We start from the raw sequence: 22,068 nt of genomic DNA, 5'->3' as shown, positions 1-22,068 counted from the left end.
CTGGTAGTTCATGGATTATGACAGATTCTAGAACATGGCCACCTAGATTTTCGTAGCACCACGGGTGCAGCTTAATCCCAGAGGTCATGCCCAGATGCCACACTCGTTACGTTCTAGATTATGGTCATTTCCAGCGAGCAATAGAGGCAGCGTTTGGATATTAGCTAACTATTTGGATTTTGACATTAGACAGTTTTAGTATTGCGGAAACGGCACCACGCTAAACGCAAAAAAATAGCGGGGTCAGACTGCGCATGCTCAGAACGCTATTTCAGTTTTGTGCGTAGCGTGCGTCCGCTATTTTTCGAATATAGAGGAGAAGCTAAACGCTCACAAAGTTTTTAGCGTTGTAAACATGGCGGCACCCTCGGCTTGAGCGCTTGACCATGCAGGCTCTTTTCAAGGCTTGGCGTGGATCCACACAGCTAGTTTGGTTGTCGAGCTGTTCAGTTTGCTGCTTTGACTACTCGCAGCTAGATGGCGCGGCGAAGTTTTGCGCTTAGTGGCGCATCGTTGTCTTACGCTATACTAAACCCCTATCGAACAGCGTTCCCCAAAGCTTTAGCGTAACACGCTAACGCTAACATTTTCCGCAATACTAAAACTCTCTATTTACAAGCTAGTCAAGCATGGCACCTTTCTATTTTCTCCTTTTTTCCAAAGCCTGATAGAGGGAACCTGATTTTCCCATCACAAGAGTTGTTTTTGTTTATGAAACAGTAATGTTACACAGAAGACAGAACATTACCCAGCTACTCCATACATTTCACTGGCCAGTGACAGCATTTGCAGTGACAACAAGCTCCATTACCTCTTTACAGATCTCGGTCTGGTCTTCTGAACCAAAACAATTCACCAGGTCCTCCGTCTTGGCAGCCTGGCCCTTAGCGACATTTGTGTACACTGTGTGCATCTGAAGAACTTCATCAATGTCCTTCTCCCTGTGCAAAGAAACAAAAACAAAAACGAAGCAGATACTATGCAAGATGTTCCACATAACCTAAACGAACGGAAAAGAAAGTAAGGAAGTGGTACTTTGTAGATGGATAACACGTGAAGCAAACACCAGAGTTCTAATCAGTTGACAACGCCAGTCTATAGCTTATACCAGTGTCACACGTACACTTCTGATCAGTGCTTGGGGCCGATATGGATCCCGTTGATCCGGATTGGGTGTTGCTACACGGTCATTTGCGATCGCAATCTTTCAGGATCCGGATCGGGGCGATCGAAGAATCGCGATCAGGGGCTCCTCGAGTGTGATCGCAGGCTGACGTCTGCGCACCCTAGCGCAGTATTCTGAAAACGCTAAAAACAAATAGTGAAGTCAGCTCAACAAAAAACGTTTAAGAACTCTTCATTAGCAAAAGTAAGCTGTAAAATTGAAAAATTGTCCAAATTTAACCATATTTTGCAAATCTGAATTTGTAGCCAAGGCATTATGCAGTCCTGAGAGTAGCCGATGACCAGCATACGATAATAACTCTATTCGAATCATGGGACCATGTAGCAGCGACCATTGTTGATTGCAATCAAGAAACCTGATCTGGATCAGCCCCGATCATGATCAGAAGTGTAAATGTGACACCGGTATTATTTCATGAAGGGGTTCATACCAGTCCCATGCACATGCTTCGCCCACAAAAGCAGGTAATACTGTGAACTCAATCTGGACTAAGCCTGCAGCGTGAGAACGAACTGCAATGTAATACCACGCTGCAACAATAACAAACAGTTATTTTTTTATTTCTCTATACAATAGTCTATACACACTATTTTACATATAAGCAGTGGTCACTTTCCCGTGTTTGGAACAAAGTTGCTGACATGGCTGTCTGGTCTATGCTGGAGGCCAGTCGCTCCTTTGAGCCAGTGTGTAGGTCTTATTCTTTGAAAATACACACGACAGCGGCTTCAGTCCAGAAGAGCATGCATGCAGTAATTTCACTATTTTGTCACAATTCAAACGATACCTTCTTAGTCAGGTAAAATCAGGTAACATCATAAAAGCAACTTCACTAGTTGTTTTTTAATTTGGCTACAATGTTTCAAATAACAATTGTACAATAAAATTTATAGAATTTCTTTTATGTGTGTACTGCAAGTATTTTTCATCATAAGATCAATTATGCACTTCTCATATAGGCTAACTTTATTGTGAAGGAACTAAATCAGTTGACAGCGGTGCGAGCATCCGTGCAAGTCTGACTGCTTACCCAACTGATCACATAACACATTTTAATTTATCATCACCAAAACACAAGCTTTGTTAGCATATCAGTAGCACTGAGTAAACATGCACAATCCTGCTCATGAATGTTCACAGCTAATCACAAAACTTGTGTTTTGTCTTTAAAAGCTTTGCTTGAGACGTATTAAAAGAAAAAGAAACTTCTTTGTTCCCTTGTTTTCCCTACCTTGTACCCAAGTATGTTAGACCCGAGTTAAGCTAGTATTTGCTCTACAAATATCTTGTGTAGTTGGCTGAAAAATTTCAGACAAAGTGAGCGGGTGCCAAATGGCCCCTAAGCAACACTTCTGGTGGGTCAGCGGCTGCCGTGAGCAGCACTAGGTTGAATATGTGGCATGTCATTTTTTCTTTGCTCCACATGCTTCTCTGGTTTCTCCTTCTCGTGCAATGCGCTCTTTGAGAGCTGTGGTGACGTGCTTCTGTCTTGAGAGCACTAGCATCACTGAAACTGAAACTGCATGCTGATACCAGCCACTGAAACCTGCCATTCTTGACTGTTGAAATAACTTCTTCACATCATATGACCTGCCAAAACTTCACTTCTTCCTAGTAATCTCAACCAGAATGTCAGTTTGCTCTCTAATCCACACACCCCTGTTGTTCCAGTCCATTAACATTCCATCTACCATTATCATTACTCATTGAGCAGTCCTTAGATTCCTCTCAAGCCTCTGTTATCCTTGAAGCTTCGGCCCTACAGGTTAGCACTGTTTAATGATCCAACTATCATTTTATTGCATACTGCAATGCACAGCTAATGGAGTGCATAATATGAAGGACTTCAGCGTTCGTTATCCTGAATTTGACTTCCGAAAAATACAGTCTCAATGCAAGCTCTTAAATATGGATGCCTTTTTCTGTTGCACAAAATACATGTTTAGCACAAGACTAAACTGCACATAAGGCAGCCATTAATTCACCTGTCCTCTGTGAAGTTGCATGTGTGTTTTCAGAGTAAGAAGTGTGTGCTGTTCATGTACCTTTTACCATGAACGAGAGAGAGATGAACACTTTATTTAAAATCAATAATGGAGCTAAGCTAAATTATTAACAGCTGCCCATGGACTTGCATAATCACTTGCAAAAGCAATTGTACAGCCACAAGCACTTACATAACTGTCTTATTAAGTAAATTTACTTCAAATTGGGCACATACCACTTGAAAATTGAGCTAGCTACAGTTTTTACATGTTTCACAAACGCACGTATTCGTTAAAAACGCAGTTGCTCGTGTGTACAGACTTATCGCTATCATTAGGAGCACTGTATAGTGTACCCAAGGATATTTTATTGCGATATCAATTATATGGACACTCAAAGCGGATTTCTGCCATCGGCGTCGCCGTGAGGTTCCGTATGATGTCCAACGGCGATGAAATCGTGCCCGCGCGCCGTATGCTGTATGTGCGGGTGAAGGGACGCGCGCTTTCACGGGGAGCAAGCGCACGGCGGAAAGCAAACGCGCGTTCTGCGCCGTGCTCCCTGAAGGGCTGCAAATTTAAGCGTCTCTTTCCTCCTTTACAATCACCATATATATAGAGCTGCTCGACGAGTGTCCCGTTCTGATCTCGTCGAAAAGCTCCGAGCCGCCCCCAGAGGCACCGGCAACAGTCACCAACGCCGCGCGCGTTCGGAGCGAACGCGGGCAAAACGCCGACGGCGTCGTCAACAGTTCTGCGCGTTGCTGGTGCTGCTGCATGTCCAAGTTTATACAGCTGATGAAAATACTATCCTTACTCCGTATAGCTCTCTACTAGTAAATTTGCTATCGCAATTGATGATTCGCCTTTCGGGTGAAACTGCGACATTTTTTTTTTTTCGACCTTTTATTTCTATAAACTGTACAGCCAAAGCCTGCTGACGAGGCTTGAACCTCATGCAGGCGTCACAACGTGACACCTCCACCCGTCTCATGCAGCTGACAGCGGCAACAAAAAAAAAAAAAAAAAAAAAAAGAAAGAAACAACAGCCCATCTCGACATATGACGCTTTATGATAACAGCTCGCTAATGCTGCTTCATTTCACGCAAACAAACGGCGGCCTATGCGAACACCACCTATGGACAACGTACACGTATTCCGTGCCCGAACTGCGTCACTGAACGTGACTGTCCCGCGTTCCAAACGTACACGTATTCCGTGCCCGAACTGCGTCACTGAACGTAACTGACCCGCGTTCGTATGGGCGTCCGCAAAATGTCGACCGTACCTGCGCACTTTCTGTACAGTGCCTACTTTCTGCGCAGTAAATGATCATGGCGGCCGTCGCTTACAGGCAAAAGAGGATAAACCAAACTTACACGTTGTTCCTCCAAGCCTCAACCTTGTTCTGGTAGCAGGCGATCTCGAAGCGCTTGCCACATTTCTTCATGCGCACTATGGCAACATGGCTAGTGGGCGTAAATGTCGACATTTTGGAACGTTAACTAATAAACGAGCGCTTTAAATGGAATGTTATCGCGCCACCGTGCACAGCGAGAGTATATGACTAAGAGCTGTTACTCAAAAACTTGCTCGCAAATGTGCCAAAACTCTGCACTCCTCCTTGCCGTAATGCAGACAGCAAATACGACGCAGACGAGAAACGGTGACTACAATGTCGATTGGACTTTCGAGACTCGCTTTTTATAGGAGGCGTTGGTATCACTTGAGTCTAGGGCGCGATTGGCGCGATCTTGTACGCGTTCCAAAATGGAACGGAGGCGGTCCGTTCCATCGAGCCGCACACGATTGGTCAATTTGATCGTCACGGTTCAAATTGACCAATCGTGTGCGGCTCGATGGAACGGACCGCCTCCGTTCCATTTTGGAACGCGTACAAGATCGCGCCCTAGTCTTATCACTCCTTGAGTAATAATAAGACTAGCCTAGAGCAGAAGTTTATAGTTACAGCTCAAGGTGTTCGACTAGAGGGAGATGAGGCAATGGAACATATAAGAACAATGATGACAGAAAAATTTAAAGAACGAAACATAGCATGTGCTCAATCAGGTGAGGATGGACTAGTCAGTGCAGTGGCTCCACTGGCACAAAGCGAGTGGGAAAGGGCAGAGAAGAGGGTTCTTAGTAGCACGTCGACAGGTCCTGATGGCATCCCAATTATGTTGATAAAGACATTGGGCCCAAAATCTAAGAAAGCATTAAGAGAGGCAGTGAGCAAAATGATAATGGACGGTAAAGCCCCCGACGGGTGGAGACTGAGCAGGATGAGCATGATATATAAGGGAAAGCCGACATAAACAACTACCGTCATAACAGTGACGTCAGTGGTTTACAGGGTGGTGATGCTGCAGGCATGGGTGGAGAGCGAGGAGGTGCTGGGGGAACTACAAAATGGGTTCCGGAAACAAAGAAGGCTAGAAGATAATCTGTTCTCATTGACACAGCGTATTGAAATAGCAGAAAAGGAACACAGGCCCCTATGGCTTGCATTTCTGGATATCAAGGGAGCCTATGACAGTGTAATCCAAAAGGATTTGTGGGACATACTGGGCACTCTAGATGTGGAAGATGGAGTAAGAAATCTTTTAAAAGATATCTATAAAAGTAACAAGGTGCTTATAAAATGGGAAAATAAGGTATTTGGGCCTATAGAGATACAGCAGGGGTTTAGGCAGGGGTGCCCTCTGTCACCTCTGTTGTTCATGTTGTATTTACAAGGATTAGAGAAAAAATTGGAGAGGAGCGGACTTGGCTTCAACCTTTCCTATTTCATGCAAGGAGAATGGATTAAACAGTCATTACCAGGACTGATGTATGCGGATGACATTGTACTTATGGCTGACAGCAAGGAAGACTTGCAGAGATTAATGGAAATCTGTGGTAAAGAGGGAGATAGCTTTTTAGGTTTGAAGTTTAGTAAAGAAAAATCGGCAGTCATGATTTTTAATGATAATCAGGGCAGCGAGCATAGGATACAGGAGGTTACGCTGGAGGTGGTGGATAAGTACAAATATATTGGAGTGTGGATAAACAATGGGGCTGAGTACCTAACGGAACATGAAAATATGTAATGGCTAAAGGTAGCAGAAATGCAGCTGTGATGAAAAATAGGGCACTGTGGAATTACAATAGGTACGAAGTGGTGAGAGGGATTTGGAAAGGGGTGATGGTCCCTAGTTTGACTTTCGGCAATGCGGTCCTGTGCATGAGATCAGAGGTTCGAGCAAGGTTGGAAGTTAAGCAGCGAGGGGTAGGTAGACTGGCTCTGGGAGCACACGGAAATACACCAAATCAGGGGGTACAGGGTGACATGGGATGGACGTCATTCGAGGGCAGCGAAGCCAGCAGCAAGATAGAATTTGAGGAGCGATTGAGAGAAATGGCAGAAAAGCGGTGGGCAAGGAGAGTTTTCAGTTATTTGTACATGAGGAATGTTGATACAAAATGGAGGAAGCTGACCAGAAAACTGTCAATCAAATATTTGGACTGCAGGAGGGGTGCAAACCAGGAAACAGCGGTTAAGAAAAAGGTTAAGGAAACAGAGAGGGGTCTGTGGAAAACAGGGATGCAGACGAAATCAGCACTGGGAACATACCGAACTTTCAAGCAAGAAATTTCCAAAGAAAATATCTACGATAATTCTAGGGGAAGCTCTTTGTTGTTTGAAGCCAGGACGGGAGTATTGCGGACTAAGATGTACCGAGTCAAGTACCAAGGTATAGACACGTTGTGCTGTGCGTGTGGAGAAGAAGAGGAAACGGCTGAACACCTCATACTTTTCTGTAAAGGGCTTAACCCTACAGTGCAAAGCAACGGGGCTGATTTTTTCAAAGCATTGGGGTTTAGGGACAGTGAAGGCAAAATAGACTTTAAGCGGGTAGAAATAACCAAACAGAGGTTATCTGATTGGTGGATAAAATCAAGGCAGGGGTGAAATTTCACCCAACACAAAGTACAAAATAAGTTAATAGTCATGGCTAGGTGGCGTATGCCACCACCCGATTTAAAGGGTTCAGCCTCATCATCCATCCATCCATCCATCCGAATGAGCGGCCCCGCTCGCCGGCCGGACGCTTGTCGTGTCGGAGACCCTACCGCAGCTGCATGGAGCTTTGACAGGCGGATACTCGGTAGCGGTAACACTGAGATTATTGCCCACCAATCTATCGTAAATAAAATGGAAAAAGAGCGGCGGAAAGAACGCAAACGACGCAACAACGACGGTGCGTCGAGCAGACGACAGCTACTCAGCCCGCGAGCTCGCCTCAGCCATGAGCGCTGCCGAAACAGCCGGAGCCAACGTTTATTGGCCGGAGATTTAGAATAAGGCAACGGCAGTGCCGGCACATTTTCAGCGTTTTTTGCTTCACCCTAGGCGCTTGCTAAGGCGTCCGCTGGACCCACTCCCCCATTCTAGTACACTCTAGTCCGGGATTGTCAGAGACGGATAATCGAAGAGGCGTGAGCTCCGCGTGGGTTCGCGTCAAATAAAGCACGATGTCGCAAGAAGTTCCCCACCACTAAACCATTTATAACCTAATGTTGAAAGAGTAGTAAAGTTAATTTTTGCTAGAACTTACTTGAAAGTCTCGCACACTCGTGAACTCGTAAAGGCTCATAGGACGCGTCGTCTGCTCGGCGCTTCCGGTTCAACCGCTGACGGTTCCGGCGCACGATTTTCCGTTCGCGGGGCCGGTCGCACTGGCTCTCTCTGCACTTTCATCACAAGGTATCGCCCACGCTGCAAATACCTAGAGCCTGTCACGGTCGCATTGATAACTGACCATTATATCTGAGCATAGGCAGTCATTTAAAATAATTTTTTTTCTAGCCGAATCGACCGAACACGTGAATAGACCGATCCCACCGACCGATCTGCGCATGCGCCGGTTTTCCTGAAGTAGCACGGCCACCATCTTGGTTGTAGTCAACTGGTCAACCACACTATACAGTGCCTAGAATATACTTACGTAAGTATATTCTAGGCACTGTAACCACACTACTCGTTGAATACTGCGCACGGGCTTCCTTGACATCTCTGCGACTCCACCACCGAGAAGCATTCGCCATGTATTTTAAGAAATTACATCGGCTGTTCATTGCAGCATGCGAGGCGAACGTTGAAAAGTGCCTGCTGCTCTTTCATTTCTGTTGCTACCCGCTGATTACGCGTTGAGTATCGTATTTTTTCGAGCTTTGTATGTAATACATGCTGATGTACGCGGTCGTTCTGCGTTACTATTTTTGCACACGTGCATCTCGGTGACTGCAACGTCATGTTTCCTTAGCGACGGGTATAATAGGATTTGTATACCTGTTGGAGACAGGTTTGAAATGCAGAACCCAAAACTGTCATGCCCTAATGATGCTTGAGTTTCGCGCACGACTTGCAGACTTCGGTAACAGCGATATATAGAGTTCTTAGGTAAGCTAGGCGGCGTTTTTAACATAAAAACGCCGATAGCCAATCATCGCCAAGTCATCGACAGCCAATCAATAGCTAATCGATCACTAATCAATAAATTCCGGAAAATTCTGGTAATGACTTGGTAGTGCTGGCTAAGCCCAAATACGTAGTCAATACCTTGCAATAGCCAATCAATAGCTAATCCAATAATCGATTCATAAACAATAAATTCCAGAAAATGCTGGGCATGACTTGGTAGTGCTTAGCCTAGCCCAAATACGTGGCCAATACCTTGCGATAGCCAATCAATAGCTAATTGATAATCACTCAATAATCAATAAATTTCGGGAAATGCTGGGGATGACTTGGTAGTGCTTAGCCTAGCCCAAATACGTGGCCAATATCTTGCTATTGCCAATCAGTAGCTAATCGATAATCGATCATTAATAAATTCCGGAAAATGCTGGGGATGACTTGGTAGTTCTTAGCCTAGCCCAATACGTGGCCAATACCTTGCGATAGCCAATCGATAGCCAATCAATAGCTAATCGATAATCGAGAAATAACCTATAAATTCCGGGAAATCTAAGTACACGGGTGTTCTCGCATTTTGCCCCCATCGACATGCGGCCGCTATTCGTCCCCGTGTTCTCGAGCTGTGTATTACCAGTGCCACCTATTCATCCGTTGGATCCACGTCTCTCGAAGCTTTCGCTCTTTGGAAAACACACACAATCCCAAGCCTTTGTCCTTTGTGTGGTTGTTGTAGCACCCAGGAACGCAGCAGGTCAATCCTCCCATCGCACGATGCCTCTACACGAACCATAAAGATTGCCAAAAATCGTTCGGGAACAGGACGCACAGGCACTCCGGGCGGCTGGAGCGGCCGGTTGACTACAACTACCAGCATGCACCGCGGCAGCGGTGGCGTCATGAAACTGGCCGTAGGGATCGGTATGCGTGCTGTCGCAGTCGCGGGCTTATCATGAATGACGAATCGCACTTGTTCTCAAGGGAATTCTGTTCGGATCAACGATGTTAGTGATCTTGTAACATTTCAGTCGTGAATATCAGATTTGTGCTAGAGCCCGTCGTATACACTAACGTGTTCGCCTTTTATAGTATTTGATAAATCGTGTTGCGCAAGCGCCGCGCAGCTAAGAACTTTCCTAAAAAAATACCTTCCACACATTTAGCTTTTCGAACTTTTATACCACTGATAACGTAGATGCTTGGACAAGTTGGTATGACATACTAGGAATTTTATATCATTTTATAGCGAACCTTTATAGGTTTTGCGACGTTTACCTACGAATCCTGCATGTGTTATTTTGTAAAATAACTTGCTGTCCATGTTACTTACAATATTTCATAGAACATGCTTAAAGCCCGTTTCACATGGTGCGACTTTGCAGTGCGTTTTTCGCAGCTACGATTTCCGCAGATGCGAAATTCGCAATATGGATCTACGGCAGCTGCGTTTTTCGCATAGCTCGTACTGGCGATGACGTTAGGGAGCCTACATGCAACGCTGTTTTAGGGTGGTGACAGCCTTTGTAAGGGCACTTGCCGCCGCCAGCTAAATCAGCGGGTTAAATCTGGGGCACAAAATGGCGAAAGACCAGCCGACAGACCACACTTCCCGCAACGCTTGGTGACGTGAAATTATTTACTGCTTTCAATAAACTTTGGACTCAGCAGCCAGAGACAAATGGCGCGTCTGAGCACCGTACACGGCACGTCTACGTTTTAGTTAAACAGATTAGTAAGGACAGTCTTTATTACAGCACACTTCGAAAAGCACCCTTTATATATTATGTACGACTGGAAGGCAACGACAATGCTTAATGCAGTTCACATTCTTGGCGTGAGATAATCCTACCACGAGCACGCCATCGTGACTTATAATTTCGACCACCTGGGGTTCTTTAACGTGCACCTAAATCTATGTACACGGGTGCTTTATGCATTTCGCCACCATCGAAATGTAAGCTGCCGTGGCCGGGAATCGAACCCGCGTCCTCGAGCTTAGCCGTATAACTTCTTGCTTTATATGTGTCGCACGACGTGCAATAGAAAAGTAAGTTTGATGTGGTAAAATAAAAGGAAAATACAACTAGTATATTAAAGATGTATGCAGGTTTCTTGTGCGCATTGGCGTAAAACTAAATTAAGGAAATTTAATAGATCGCGTGCCAACATGAGTACATCAGAGCGTGACAAAAAAGGCAGAAAGACTGGGGACCAAAATGGCTACCCACCAAATTTGGCGGTAAATAGTGGTCAAAATCTTGGTGTTGTCACCACCCTAAAACGGCGTTACATGTAGGTTCACTAGATGACGTATGAGCGAGCCGCCTCCTATTGGTCGTCTGATTCCACCGCTACAGTGGCTACCACCGCATCTGCGTTTTCGCAGAGAAGTTCAGCACGCCGAACATAGAAAAATCGCACGCACGAAGGGTCCGGTGGCCTATTTCCCAGTGCAAATTCGCAGCTGCCTGCCGGCCCCTGCCGCCGACTCTCTCTGGGCTCTCGCCCGCCTGCGTCGACAACGGCGTTTAGCTGTTCCGTCACGTAGCCCGCGTTTTGACAGCGGTCACACAAAAAACGCGCACAACTGTTGTTGACGGTGGCGGCGTTTTGCCCACGTTCGGTGACGTGTTTATGAAGAACGTGCCAACCTTTGCCGTACCCTATGGCGGTGTACCGTAGCGACCATAAGGCCATGGTCCCTGTGGTCACTAAATAAACGAAAACCACCGGATCATATATATTTCTCATTCTTTAATAGTTCAAATAACCAATTACACCATTACATCTTATTAGTCATAACTGGAAATACATAATTCCCACCATAGTACAGCTTCGCTGGTCTTCCATCTCCACCCCAGTGAAAGGGCCGACAGTTTTTTTTTTTTTTTTTTGTATGGCTCCTCTCTTTAAAAATTATATCTAGCATAGACGTTCATAACAAATTTAGGATTGCTTTTTATGCTATCAAATAAGTGTATACATTGTGACTGCAATAAATATCCTTCATGATCTTGGTTAAAAAGAGAGCTTTGGTGATGCTTGTCACCACTGGTGTTGCAGATTGTGTCCGTGCCTTTGTTTTTTTTTTTTGTATACATCTATACTGTGCTAACTGTGCTATACTGTAAAATAATTAGTTCCTGCGATAGATTCACATTGGATGTTCAAGACGCCTGTCAAATATGCCTTTTAACAAGTTTTCCAAACCGAAACATCAAAAAAGCATGAAAGATTTCTGCTTATATCGTGTCTGCCCTTTGTTCATTTCAGGTGTTTAATATACCACACACTGCTACGCATAGACCACCGTTTAAGATGACAGTCATGAACTACCGCTGTTTTGAAGATAGCAGATGCCGTCAGATAACATTAGTGCAAATATCGAGAACTTGCAGCGCTCCTCTTTTTCAATAACCCAGGTCATCACAAAGGCTGAAATGATCGAGTACTACGATGTCAGCGGTTGCTACATCCTGTGCCCGTGGGCCTACAGCATCTGGGAGAACATCAAGGAATTCCTCGACTCGAGGATCAAAGTCATCGGCGTTCAGAACTGTTACTTCCCCATGTTCGTGTCGGCTCAGGCCCTGAAGCGGGAAAAGACGCACGTGGCCGACTTCGCCCCCGAGGTCGCCTGGGTCACCAACTCCGGCAACAGCGACCTGGTCGAGCCCATCCCCATCCGGCCGACGAGCGAGACGGTCGATCATGTACCCATCGTATGCCAAGTGGATCCAGTCGCACCGCGACCTGCCGCTCCAGCTGAATCAGTGGTGCAACATCGTGCGCTGGGAGTTCAAACACCCGCAGCCGTTCCTGCGGACCAGAGAGTTCCTCTGGCAGGAGGGCCACTCGGCGTTTGCGACCAGGGAGGAGGCTGTGGAGGAGGTCTACAAGATCCTCGACATCTACACGGCCGTCTACGAAGAGCTGCTAGCGATTCCGGTACGTGGTGCGAGGCCGCAAGACCGAGAAGGAGAAGCTCGCCGGCGCCGACTTCACGACGACCGTGGAGGGCTACGTGCCGGCCAGCGGTCGCGGCATCCAGGGCGCCACGTCGCACCACCTGGGCCAGAACTTCAGCAAGATATGTTCAAGATCCCAGGGTGTCTACCAAGTTGACATTTTCCGATTCCCTGAGTTTTCCAGGTTTTCCCTGAGTGATACTGCTACATTCCCTGAGTGAAACGGAACTTTCTTTTACATCAAGATGGGCTGACACCATGCTGCCTGATGCTGTCACTCTTTAGTAAGCATGTTAAATAAAATGTCACAGTTTCATGCGAAAGGTGAAGCATCAATTGCGATAGCAAATTAGTAGAGAGCTATACAGAGTAAGGATAGTAGTTTTATCAGCTGTATGAACTTGGACATGCAGCAGCACCAGCAACGCGCAGAACTGATGTCGACGCCGTCGGCGTTTTGCCCGCGTTCGCACCGAACGCGCACGGCGTTGGTGACTGTTGCCGGTGCCTCTGGGGGCGGCTCGGAGGTTTTCGACGAGATCAGAACGGGACACTCGTCGAGCAGCGTCCCATGTCTTTACCAACTTCTCGCCTCACAACATTTTTATATAAATACGCATTTGGTGCCGCAGCTAAACGTCGCCTCCCCTCCCTCCCTCCATTACCGCAACTTTCGTTCCCTTTCAATAAAATTACAGTTAATTTGAGTAATTTTCCCTGATAGAGGCACAAATTCCCCGAGTTTTTCCTGAGTATTTCCAGAATATTCAAAATCCCTGAGAATTCCCTGTGTTCCCGGTTGGTAGACAACCTGGATCCAGTTTGAGGTGCCGGAGATGCGCGAGAAGTTCGCGTTCCAGAACTCGTGGGGTCTGACCACGAGGACTATAGGCGTGCTCGTGATGGTGCACGCTGACAATCAAGGAGGGGTGCTGGCTCCCCGGGTGGCCAGCTACCAGATCGTCATCGTGCCGGCAGCATCACGGCCGCCATGACGGAGGAACAGACGGCGGCGCTCATCAAGTTCTGTCAGGATTTCGAGACCCCACTCAGCAAGGAGGGCGTCCGGTGCAAGGGCGATTACAGGGACAACTACTCGCCGGGATGGAAGTTCAACCACTGGGACAGAAAACGCAGAGAAATTATCCCCTTCATATTTTCCCAGCTGTTGTGGGTTTGGACAGAAAAGGTGGCTGCAACGACACCTTTTTCCTAAACACAGAAAAAGAACAGATCATGAGTACATAAGTGGAGGAGGTGGAGGGGTTATAGTGCAAGATTGTTCCAACAGCAAAGCACGGAGTGCTATTAATCCTTTAAGACGCTGTGTACACAATTGTGTACGCCAAGAAAGTGTGTCAACAGCAATAGCACTGATAAAAGTAATCATAATTATCTTGAAACTGTTCTGATTGGGATCGTGTTGCAAGTTTCAATAATGGGTTCAAAATGTTTTAGTAGATCGAGTGGGAAGGTAGACGGTTACGTTTACTTGCTCGGTGCGAGTATGTCGTATGTAGTGGGTGTACTCCTTTCATTGTTTTTCACAGGGTGTTGCATCAGGCATAAATTACAAGTGCCTGAATGAGTGCTTTTCAAGCCTGCTAGACATGAAATAGTTGATGTTCTCATATGTAATGTTCCTGTAGTGAGTTTTTGCATGGAGTCCATGTTCTGTAAACAAAACTCTCCTAAAAAATTGAAAATTCTTAATTTATTCTGCAACTGCATGCTTTTTATTATTCTGAATAAGCAAGAAATGTGGCGAAAGTAAGTTTTCAGCCAACAGAGTTCATTGGCGTCTGAAAAAGTTAATGCCGATGGTTGGTTTGGGGATGAATTTGTTGCAAGGCATATGCATAAAATAAATCCGAACAGAAAAGGACATGAAATCAATGCACACAGCCCTGTATGATGCACATACCGCAGCAATGAGTTTGCACATTTTTTGGCCATTATCTCACAAGTACAGACCTCTGGAACATTAGGCTTGAGTTTGGCCTCCCATTATGTTGCACCTAATACCACGAGTACCAGGTCACACTCAACGAAGGTGATGAGTGTTCTACGTAGATGCAAGAGATCACTAATCATTTGTTCCTCTGCCAGAGGCTGTGCCATGTTTAGTCACATCGAAATGCAATGTTCAACTTCAAATGCCCGGTTATATTCTCGCTTTTATGCCCTGGCTGAAGCGGAGTGGGTGTAAGTAAAAATCTGTCGTGGTACATTTAAGTGGCTGGTGTTATGATGCAAGCAGCACCCATGGCCAAATCAACATCAACCTGGTGTTTCTTGGTGCAAAGTGCATCGCTACGTTTCTTTCGTGTGCTTGCCCCTTCTATATGTCGTTTCAATGCTCACTGAAGGCAGATGGTCTGTGCAGTAGCAGTCAGGTGACTAGTTAGTCTACAAGCCTATCTGTTGTGCAAATACCCATTTGATGACAGCCTATTTGACAGCCCACTTGAAATACCCATTTGATGATTGATGTGTCTTTATGTGTAGAGAAAACATCTGTCATATTCAGCTGTGCCAACCATATCTTTGTTTCTACTAGAGGGCAGTGTAATGTTGCAATCACTCTACCACCATGGGAAGCATGGCTAGCGCTGGAGTTTTCTTTCTGTGGGCTTATCACAGGCTTTGTTGTGAAAGCACCACGTGACCGAGTTTTTTTTTATTTTGCATTGTTTCGTTGTCTCCTTGCCCTACAACTTCCCCTAACAGCAACTAACTGTTTCACATTAGAACTATTACTATTTGGAACATCATTTTTAGTGCTGCGCATGAACAAATCACATCTGCTTGTAGCATGCGTGTCGCCAAACCTGGCTATACAGCACAACCCGACCGACTAACGTAATTTTCACGAGGACAGTGAAAAATATGCAAGTGCTACATAGCTGGACAGAACCAAGGTAATTTTGTTTGCCGTCGCTTGGCGCAAGTCAGACTACTTTTTATATTTTGCCTGATTACACAATTATTTATTATCAATTAACTTCATTAAATATTACATTCAGAGCAAAAGTGTAAATGAGCAAATCGTTGATCATCCTGAAAAATTCCTGATCCAGCTTTCTGTTGCTGAATACGTGTTACATAAAAGTTTTTTCCAAGCCTGAAAGAAAGCTCATTAAATACGAAAAAGTTGCCGCATGACTGTAGTCGGGTACAACTTAAGAAGGCAGGAGAGCCCCGCCCAGGTGACCGAGTTGCGGCAGCAGATTGCCTCCGCAACTAAAGAAACTGTCGTAACTTGTGTTACTTTTGCATTCGATCATCGAGACAGAGACGCACGTCATCAAGACCCAAGGTACACTCCCTACTGAAGCGCCCCCTCAACGTCCTTTATTCAACTACCCAGACAACTACCCACATCTCTCTTCCCCAGTCGGAAGAGACGGTCAGTCTCGGAATCTAATGGGTTTCACAATGTGTCAAGCATAACTTGAGAAGACACCCACTTCGTCACTTCGGTTGGGGTCAACGCTCTACTCTTCATCCCTTGGTGTAGTTGTTTTCGTTCTGGGCCTTTCCTCCTGTTGGCAGGAAGCTGGTTCCATTTCATCCCAATCTGCAATGTCTACGTGGTCTTCCTGGGTTGCCGCTGCGGGGATCAAATGGTATGTGTTTTGAATACGTTTTTGCTGCGGAGTATCGACGACCCAGGATCTTGGGTTGTTCTTCTTCATGAGTCTGCCCGCTGTGCCAGGTACAGTAAAAGCTCGATGATACGAATCTCACGGGGTCACGAAAAATATTCGTATTAGCCGAAATTCGTATCATCGAAACACAATTAAAACTACTGTCGAATCTCGATAATTCGAACACGAAGGGGCCCGAAGATTTGTTCGAATTAAAAGGACGTATTTTTGAAGTATTCGTGCACCATAGCACGATGCACGAACGGTGCGAGTCGTGAAATATCGCGGCGCGCAAGCGCATAGCAAGCGCGGGCCACGAAACTGCCCACGCCGGCTAACGGTCGCTTCCCGATAACGACAGAAAACAAAGCTTCAGGGAGCGAGCGGGCGGCGCCGGCACACGGGTGCGCGCGGAGACCGTCGAAGGTGAGGGAGGAGGGCGGCAGGGAAGCCGATTTGGCCGCGTCAACTCCGCCGCTTCGGTGGCTCCCCTCGCCCTCCCTCTCAACTTCCTCATAGCTCTCTCACCTTCGACGACTCCGTGCGCACATCTGCGTGCGCGCCCGCCGCCGTGCTGGCGCCAGCTTATTTTAGCCGCCCCCTGAAGTTTCGCTTTCTGCCGTTATCGAGAAGCGAGCGTTTGCGGGCGTGGCAGTTTCGTTGGCCCGACTGTGCCTCCGCCGCTGCTTCCCTCTGCGCTGCTGCCGCAGCGTGCAAGGTCAACATGTGACTAGAAAATAGAGAAGGGTTCACTGCCATTTTATCCGCGTGGCTGAGACGTCGGCACTATTGTGTGCTAGAATACGGTTGTCTAGAACACTCTAGTCGGCACGTACTCGCTTGTTCCGGCGCGATGCAGAAACGGCGACCTTGAAATTTCCGCCGTGGGTTTTTTTTTTTTTTTTTTCAGTTCCTTCGCGCGCGGCATTGAGGGGTCTCTCCTGAGCTTTTGCTCTGTGGCGGTGTCGGAGCAATGCCGGTCGGAGGCGCCTGCCGGTCGGAGGCGCGCTGCTAAGAGCATTGTCGGTGCGCGGTATGTTCGAAATAAGCGCGTTCGAATTCGCTTGCTTCGCGTTGACGTTGAACGAAAGCACGTTTTTCATGATAGTCTCGCTGTGCAACAATTGTGCTCAGTGTTGACGTTGCGAGGCCTAGCTCCTTAGCCAACTCCGTCCGCTTCCTCTTGGGATCCTCATCGACATTTCGAAGAATGTCTAATTTCTCTTTAAAGGAGAGTGCTTTCCGCTTGCGAGACATAGCTCGCTGCGACTAGGCAAAATGGCGCAAACACGAAGAACGCGGCCCGAAGCGCAGCAGCCACTCCATCTGACGGCTCGAAGAAAAGGAGAAGTACAAAAGCACCAAAAGCGCCACCGCTTCAAACTCTTCGCGCCCAGTCGCGGAGTCCGCGCTGTCCGGCGCTGCGCCTCCGCACCAAAAGAGAAGGAGAGAAAGCGCGTGACTGCGCGCTGTTCTCTTTCGCGGCCGTCGGTGGGGCGGCGTTTATTCGTATCAACCGACGCAGGCTGAAAATCGATTTGTAACAACCGTTCTCTAGCACGTTGCAAAGTAATGGGGCTCGGCCGGGACCACAGAAAAATTCGTATCATCCGGAAATTCGTATTAGCCGTGATCGTATCATCGAGCTTTTACTGTATTTTCACCGACACTGAGCTTCCTGCGGTCAGCTCGCCCGGATCATTGACGTTTTGCTGTGTTGTAACTTGGGGCTTGCTTCCGCTTCTCTCTCTTCTGCGGAATTCCTCATGGTTTGGAAACTTAGGGGTTAGCTGGGATGGCAGGGTAGGTAGTCATCCTAAGCTGTCTTCCCATTAAAAGCTGCACTGGAGTATATCCACAACGTCCAGGAGTCGTCCTGTACACGAGTAAGTCCTAAACTGGGGTCGTCAGCATTCTTGAGGATGTCTTTGGAAATTTTCACCATCCTTTCTGCTTCACCGTTGCTCTTGGGATAGTGCAGACTGCTGTTGACATCCTTTATTTGTTACTCCTTCCCGGACGTGAATTGAGGTCCGTTGTCTCTCTGGTATTCCATGACGGGCAAACAGTGACTTCAACAGAGCTATCACTGTAGTCGTCTCTTGTAGACGACAGAATTCTAGATATAGGGAGTGAGCAGTTCAGGAAACTTCGCTCTGTACTTCTCTCGTCGACCATCGGTGACCGGCTATAGAAGTTGCACAAACTTCAAACCCAAACTTGCTCGACGTCCAAGGAGAGCCTCGCCTAGGCTTTCCACTACATACAATTCATCACGGAAGCTGTTTTTGCCACACCTAATCACGGTGGTCAGGTAGACTAGTACTTTTAGCAGCTGTCCCCCAGCGCTATACAGTTTTATCGTGGTTGGAGTAGCAGTTTTCAACGTAGTCACTATTCCCGGTGGCACTGCATTTACATCTGCTCCCGTGTCTATCTTGAAGCTCATCGGTTCTCCGTCGATGTAGATAATCTTTCTCCACGCTTCTGCCAATTTATTTGAACGCAGGGCTCCCAAAGTCCATATCTGCGTTGGGGTTGCTTCTTCTTTTACTTCTCCGAGTGTTTTAGTTTGGCACATTTTCGTCCAGTGCGCTTTTTCCCCACAAGAATGGCATTTCGTCTTCGATGCCTGGCAACTGGTTTTGTCATGGTGTTTATGTCCATCACATCTGCCACAGCCATGCTGCATTTTTCTCTGCTTCAGCGACCACTTTTGTTTGTTCGGCTTTGGAGAAGATCCACTACTCAGTCGTTGCACAACATCAACAGACATTTCTCCAGTTTCTCCGGGTCTTACAATAGCTTGCTGCTTGCGGACCGCTTCTGTCTGTCGGGGTTTTTATACAGTCTTCTCTAAGGTAAGATCGGGATAGCTTTGCAACATTGCCGACATTTTGAATACTGTAAGTCCACAACTAGCCTGTAACAGGCCATTTTATCTTTTTAGAGCTCCGTACCCGCAGCGGGACACCAGTCTGTGCAAAGCTGTTACAAACGCTTCCACTGTCTCTCCAGGTTCTTGTCGCCTCCTGATTGAATCTTGCTCTTTCATATATGATATTTCTTTTACCAATGAAATGATTTTCAAGCATGTCAATCACTTTATCAAAGTCTTCCTGCTCTTCTTTGGTTATCGTTGACGCCTCTAGAATATCCTCCGCGTCTCTCCCGAGACAATAAATCAGAGCGCCTACTTGGTCTGCTACATCTTGCTCTGTCAAACGCGAGACTCGCCTGTATCGCATGAAGCGTTGCTGCCATGCTGTCCACTATTCCGCTCTCTAGAAGTCCAACGGTGCTGGTGGTATGAACCCTATGTTCAGTTGCGTCTGCCAGAGACCACCTGTCGCCATTGTGATCTCTCCTTAACTGTTGTCATGGTTCTCGTTGCGTTCGTTACTCAGGCTAAAGGGCAAATCCTCGTCTGTTTCTCATGGACGTACTCTAGACGCTTTGAATTACGCGTTCACCTGCCCTTGTAATTCTGGCGACACCGATGGCACGAGACTGACACACGTTTGGCTGGGCTTCTACATGACAACCAGTGACGTAGCCAGAAACTTGGTTCGTGGGGGGGCTCAGGTTGCAGCGCGGCCTCCTCCTTATAGAATTTGTCGAGGTATCAAATACATGAATAATAACTGCATTGCCAATACCATTGTATATTAGATGCTGCAAACGAATTATTGAACGCTACGCACTGTCAAGTAAAATATGTATTTTTTCATAAATGAATATATTCGTATATCCCAAAAATTCTGGCAGAAATAACTGATATCAATGTGGCCACGTTTTTTTTTTTGTCTATTTAATAAGTAAAGAAAATATCACACGGACTTTAGAACTATATCAGTTCGAAACCAGCAAAGCAGTGCATACAGCTGATATGAAGAACGTAAAGGCCATGAAATGAATAAGTTGAGGACAAATATTTTGATGAATGTTCGTCATTCAAGAACCTTCTTTACATTCTTGCACATATGCAACGGCCAGGACAAAAACCTCAATGACGCTGTCCCTCGTTGCAATAGATTGCGCAGGAGCAGCTGTTACCGGTCGTGTATTGTAATTACACCGAGATTATACTCGCAACAGTGAATACAAATAAAAAGTAGGAGAGAGAGAGAGAGAAGTCATAAGGGAAAGGCAGGGAGGTTAACTATGCTGAGCTCGGTAGGCTACCCTGCACTGGGGAAGGCGGAAAAGGGATTGAAAGAGAAGGAAGAGAGAAGTTCACACGTTGCAAATTTACAGTTAAGCGTTCATCGCTGAGTTTCGTCACAGGCGATCATACAGGCTTGTGCACTTGAAAAAATCACAGCATATCCACGAAGTGAATGATGATGAGTGGGCGAAGCACCGGGGGATCATTCGGGTAAACCACAGCTACGGACAAGAGATAAAGAGAGCGCGCATCGGGAACGAGAGAGAAAGAGAGCGCGCGTCGGGAACGAACGCCCTTGTGCAATGCAGCGCCCCTAGCTACGGACGAGAAAGAGAGCGCGCGTCGGGAACGAACGCCCTTGTGCAATGCAGCGCCCCTAGCTACGGACGAGAAAGAAAGAGAGCGCGCGTCGGTAACGAGAGAAAGAGAACGCGCGTCGGGAACGAACGCCCTTGTGCACCACAGCGCACCTAGCTACGGACGAGAGAAAAACGCCGGAAGCGTTCTCCGGAAGCCGGAAGCTGGCTTCCGGAACCGGAAGTGGAAACGGAAGCGGAACCGGAAGCGGAACCCGAAGTGGACACGGAAGCGGAAGTCGGCTTCCGGTTATACTATACATATATATGTATATATGCGTATACATACATACATAGCGGTCTCCATGCCACCCAGAGCTACGGACTTACGCCATCTAGTGAACACTTCATAAAACTACAGGTGGCTACATACGGAGGAAGGACAGACCCACGCCCTACGGAGCTTCACCCCTAAAAACGCAGCAGCGCGTTTGTAGCCCTGCACATAGCAGACGCACGAGGCCACGTGCCCAAGATATTTTCCTCCGTAAAAGGCCTGTCGTCTAATGCCCCAAAGCCGTCCGAAGGGAAATCCTCTCATCTTTGTATCAGTGGCAGTCACATAAAAGTAAGAGTTCTGCAAAATATACATTAGAAATGCGAAGATAGCATAGAAAATTACAAATGCGAAGATACAACTCGCTAAAGGGCAAAAAAGAGTAGCTGGAAAAAGTTCACTGCTCGTATACACAACACCTCGCAACAAGATATTTAAATGTATACGTCTAAGTCTCCAATAAATCTACGTATTTAAGCAAACGTCACTGTATATTATGTGTCAAACAAGACAAATAAACACGTTGCGGAGTCAGAGATAGTAAACTTTGCGCACAGAAAGACAGATGATCTAGGCAAGAACAAAACTATGATTCCAGAAATCGTGATACGTACTCAGGCCATGCAGCGGTCGCGACAGCACCATACAGGTAGAATAATAGAGGAATAATGCAGAAATCAATGCGAAAATGTGTAATTGAACTGCCTGCAGAGCGGGAACAATTATTCTGCACCCAAAATTAAAGGAGGGTTTTGCTTCGTTTCAAAAAAGAAATAAAAGAAGGTAGCTAAAATGGAAAGAAAAGGACAAACGAAAGGTACAGATGATGCGGCAAGTTGAACTACCCAATATCCGAGATTGTTTTTGGCAAATGCCGCATGGGCCGGGCTTTCAATGAGCAAGGTCGGTCAAAATTGGTTATTGATGTTCTGGTAATTTTCGTATTCGCATGATAATGTTGAACATATTGCTAACTGCTAGAATAAACGGCTAAGATTTCTGCAGTTTTAAAAGCT

General features: G+C 46.5%; 1 protein-coding gene and 1 pseudogene across 4 annotated transcripts in view; one reads left to right on the top strand and one right to left on the bottom strand.

Moving 5' to 3' along the window:
• Window positions 1-22,068, bottom strand: part of LOC119445620 (ribosome maturation protein SBDS) — a 68,561-nt gene that overhangs the window by 10,737 nt on the left and 35,756 nt on the right. The window contains exons 1-2 of one of the 4 annotated variants that reach the window (XM_037709881.2): window positions 4,552-4,853; window positions 812-941 (exon numbers count right to left, since the gene is read on the bottom strand). The exons of 2 other annotated variants lie outside the window; for them this stretch is intronic. In XM_037709881.2, coding sequence (XP_037565809.1) covers window positions 812-941; window positions 4,552-4,664 — 243 coding nt within the window. In that variant the 5' untranslated portion in view covers window positions 4,665-4,853. Of the gene's footprint in view, window positions 1-811; window positions 942-4,551; window positions 4,854-22,068 lie in introns of those variants that run through there. One more of the 4 variants, XM_049663461.1, reaches the window with a different exon arrangement.
• Window positions 11,352-16,053, top strand: LOC119444607 (bifunctional glutamate/proline--tRNA ligase-like; annotated as a pseudogene).

Source organism: Dermacentor silvarum, chromosome 3 (assembly GCF_013339745.2).
Source record: "Dermacentor silvarum isolate Dsil-2018 chromosome 3, BIME_Dsil_1.4, whole genome shotgun sequence".
Classification (NCBI taxonomy): Eukaryota; Metazoa; Arthropoda; class Arachnida; order Ixodida; family Ixodidae; genus Dermacentor; species Dermacentor silvarum.
Note: the sequence above shows the minus strand (reverse complement) of the source record. Positions and strands in the feature narration are given on the sequence as shown.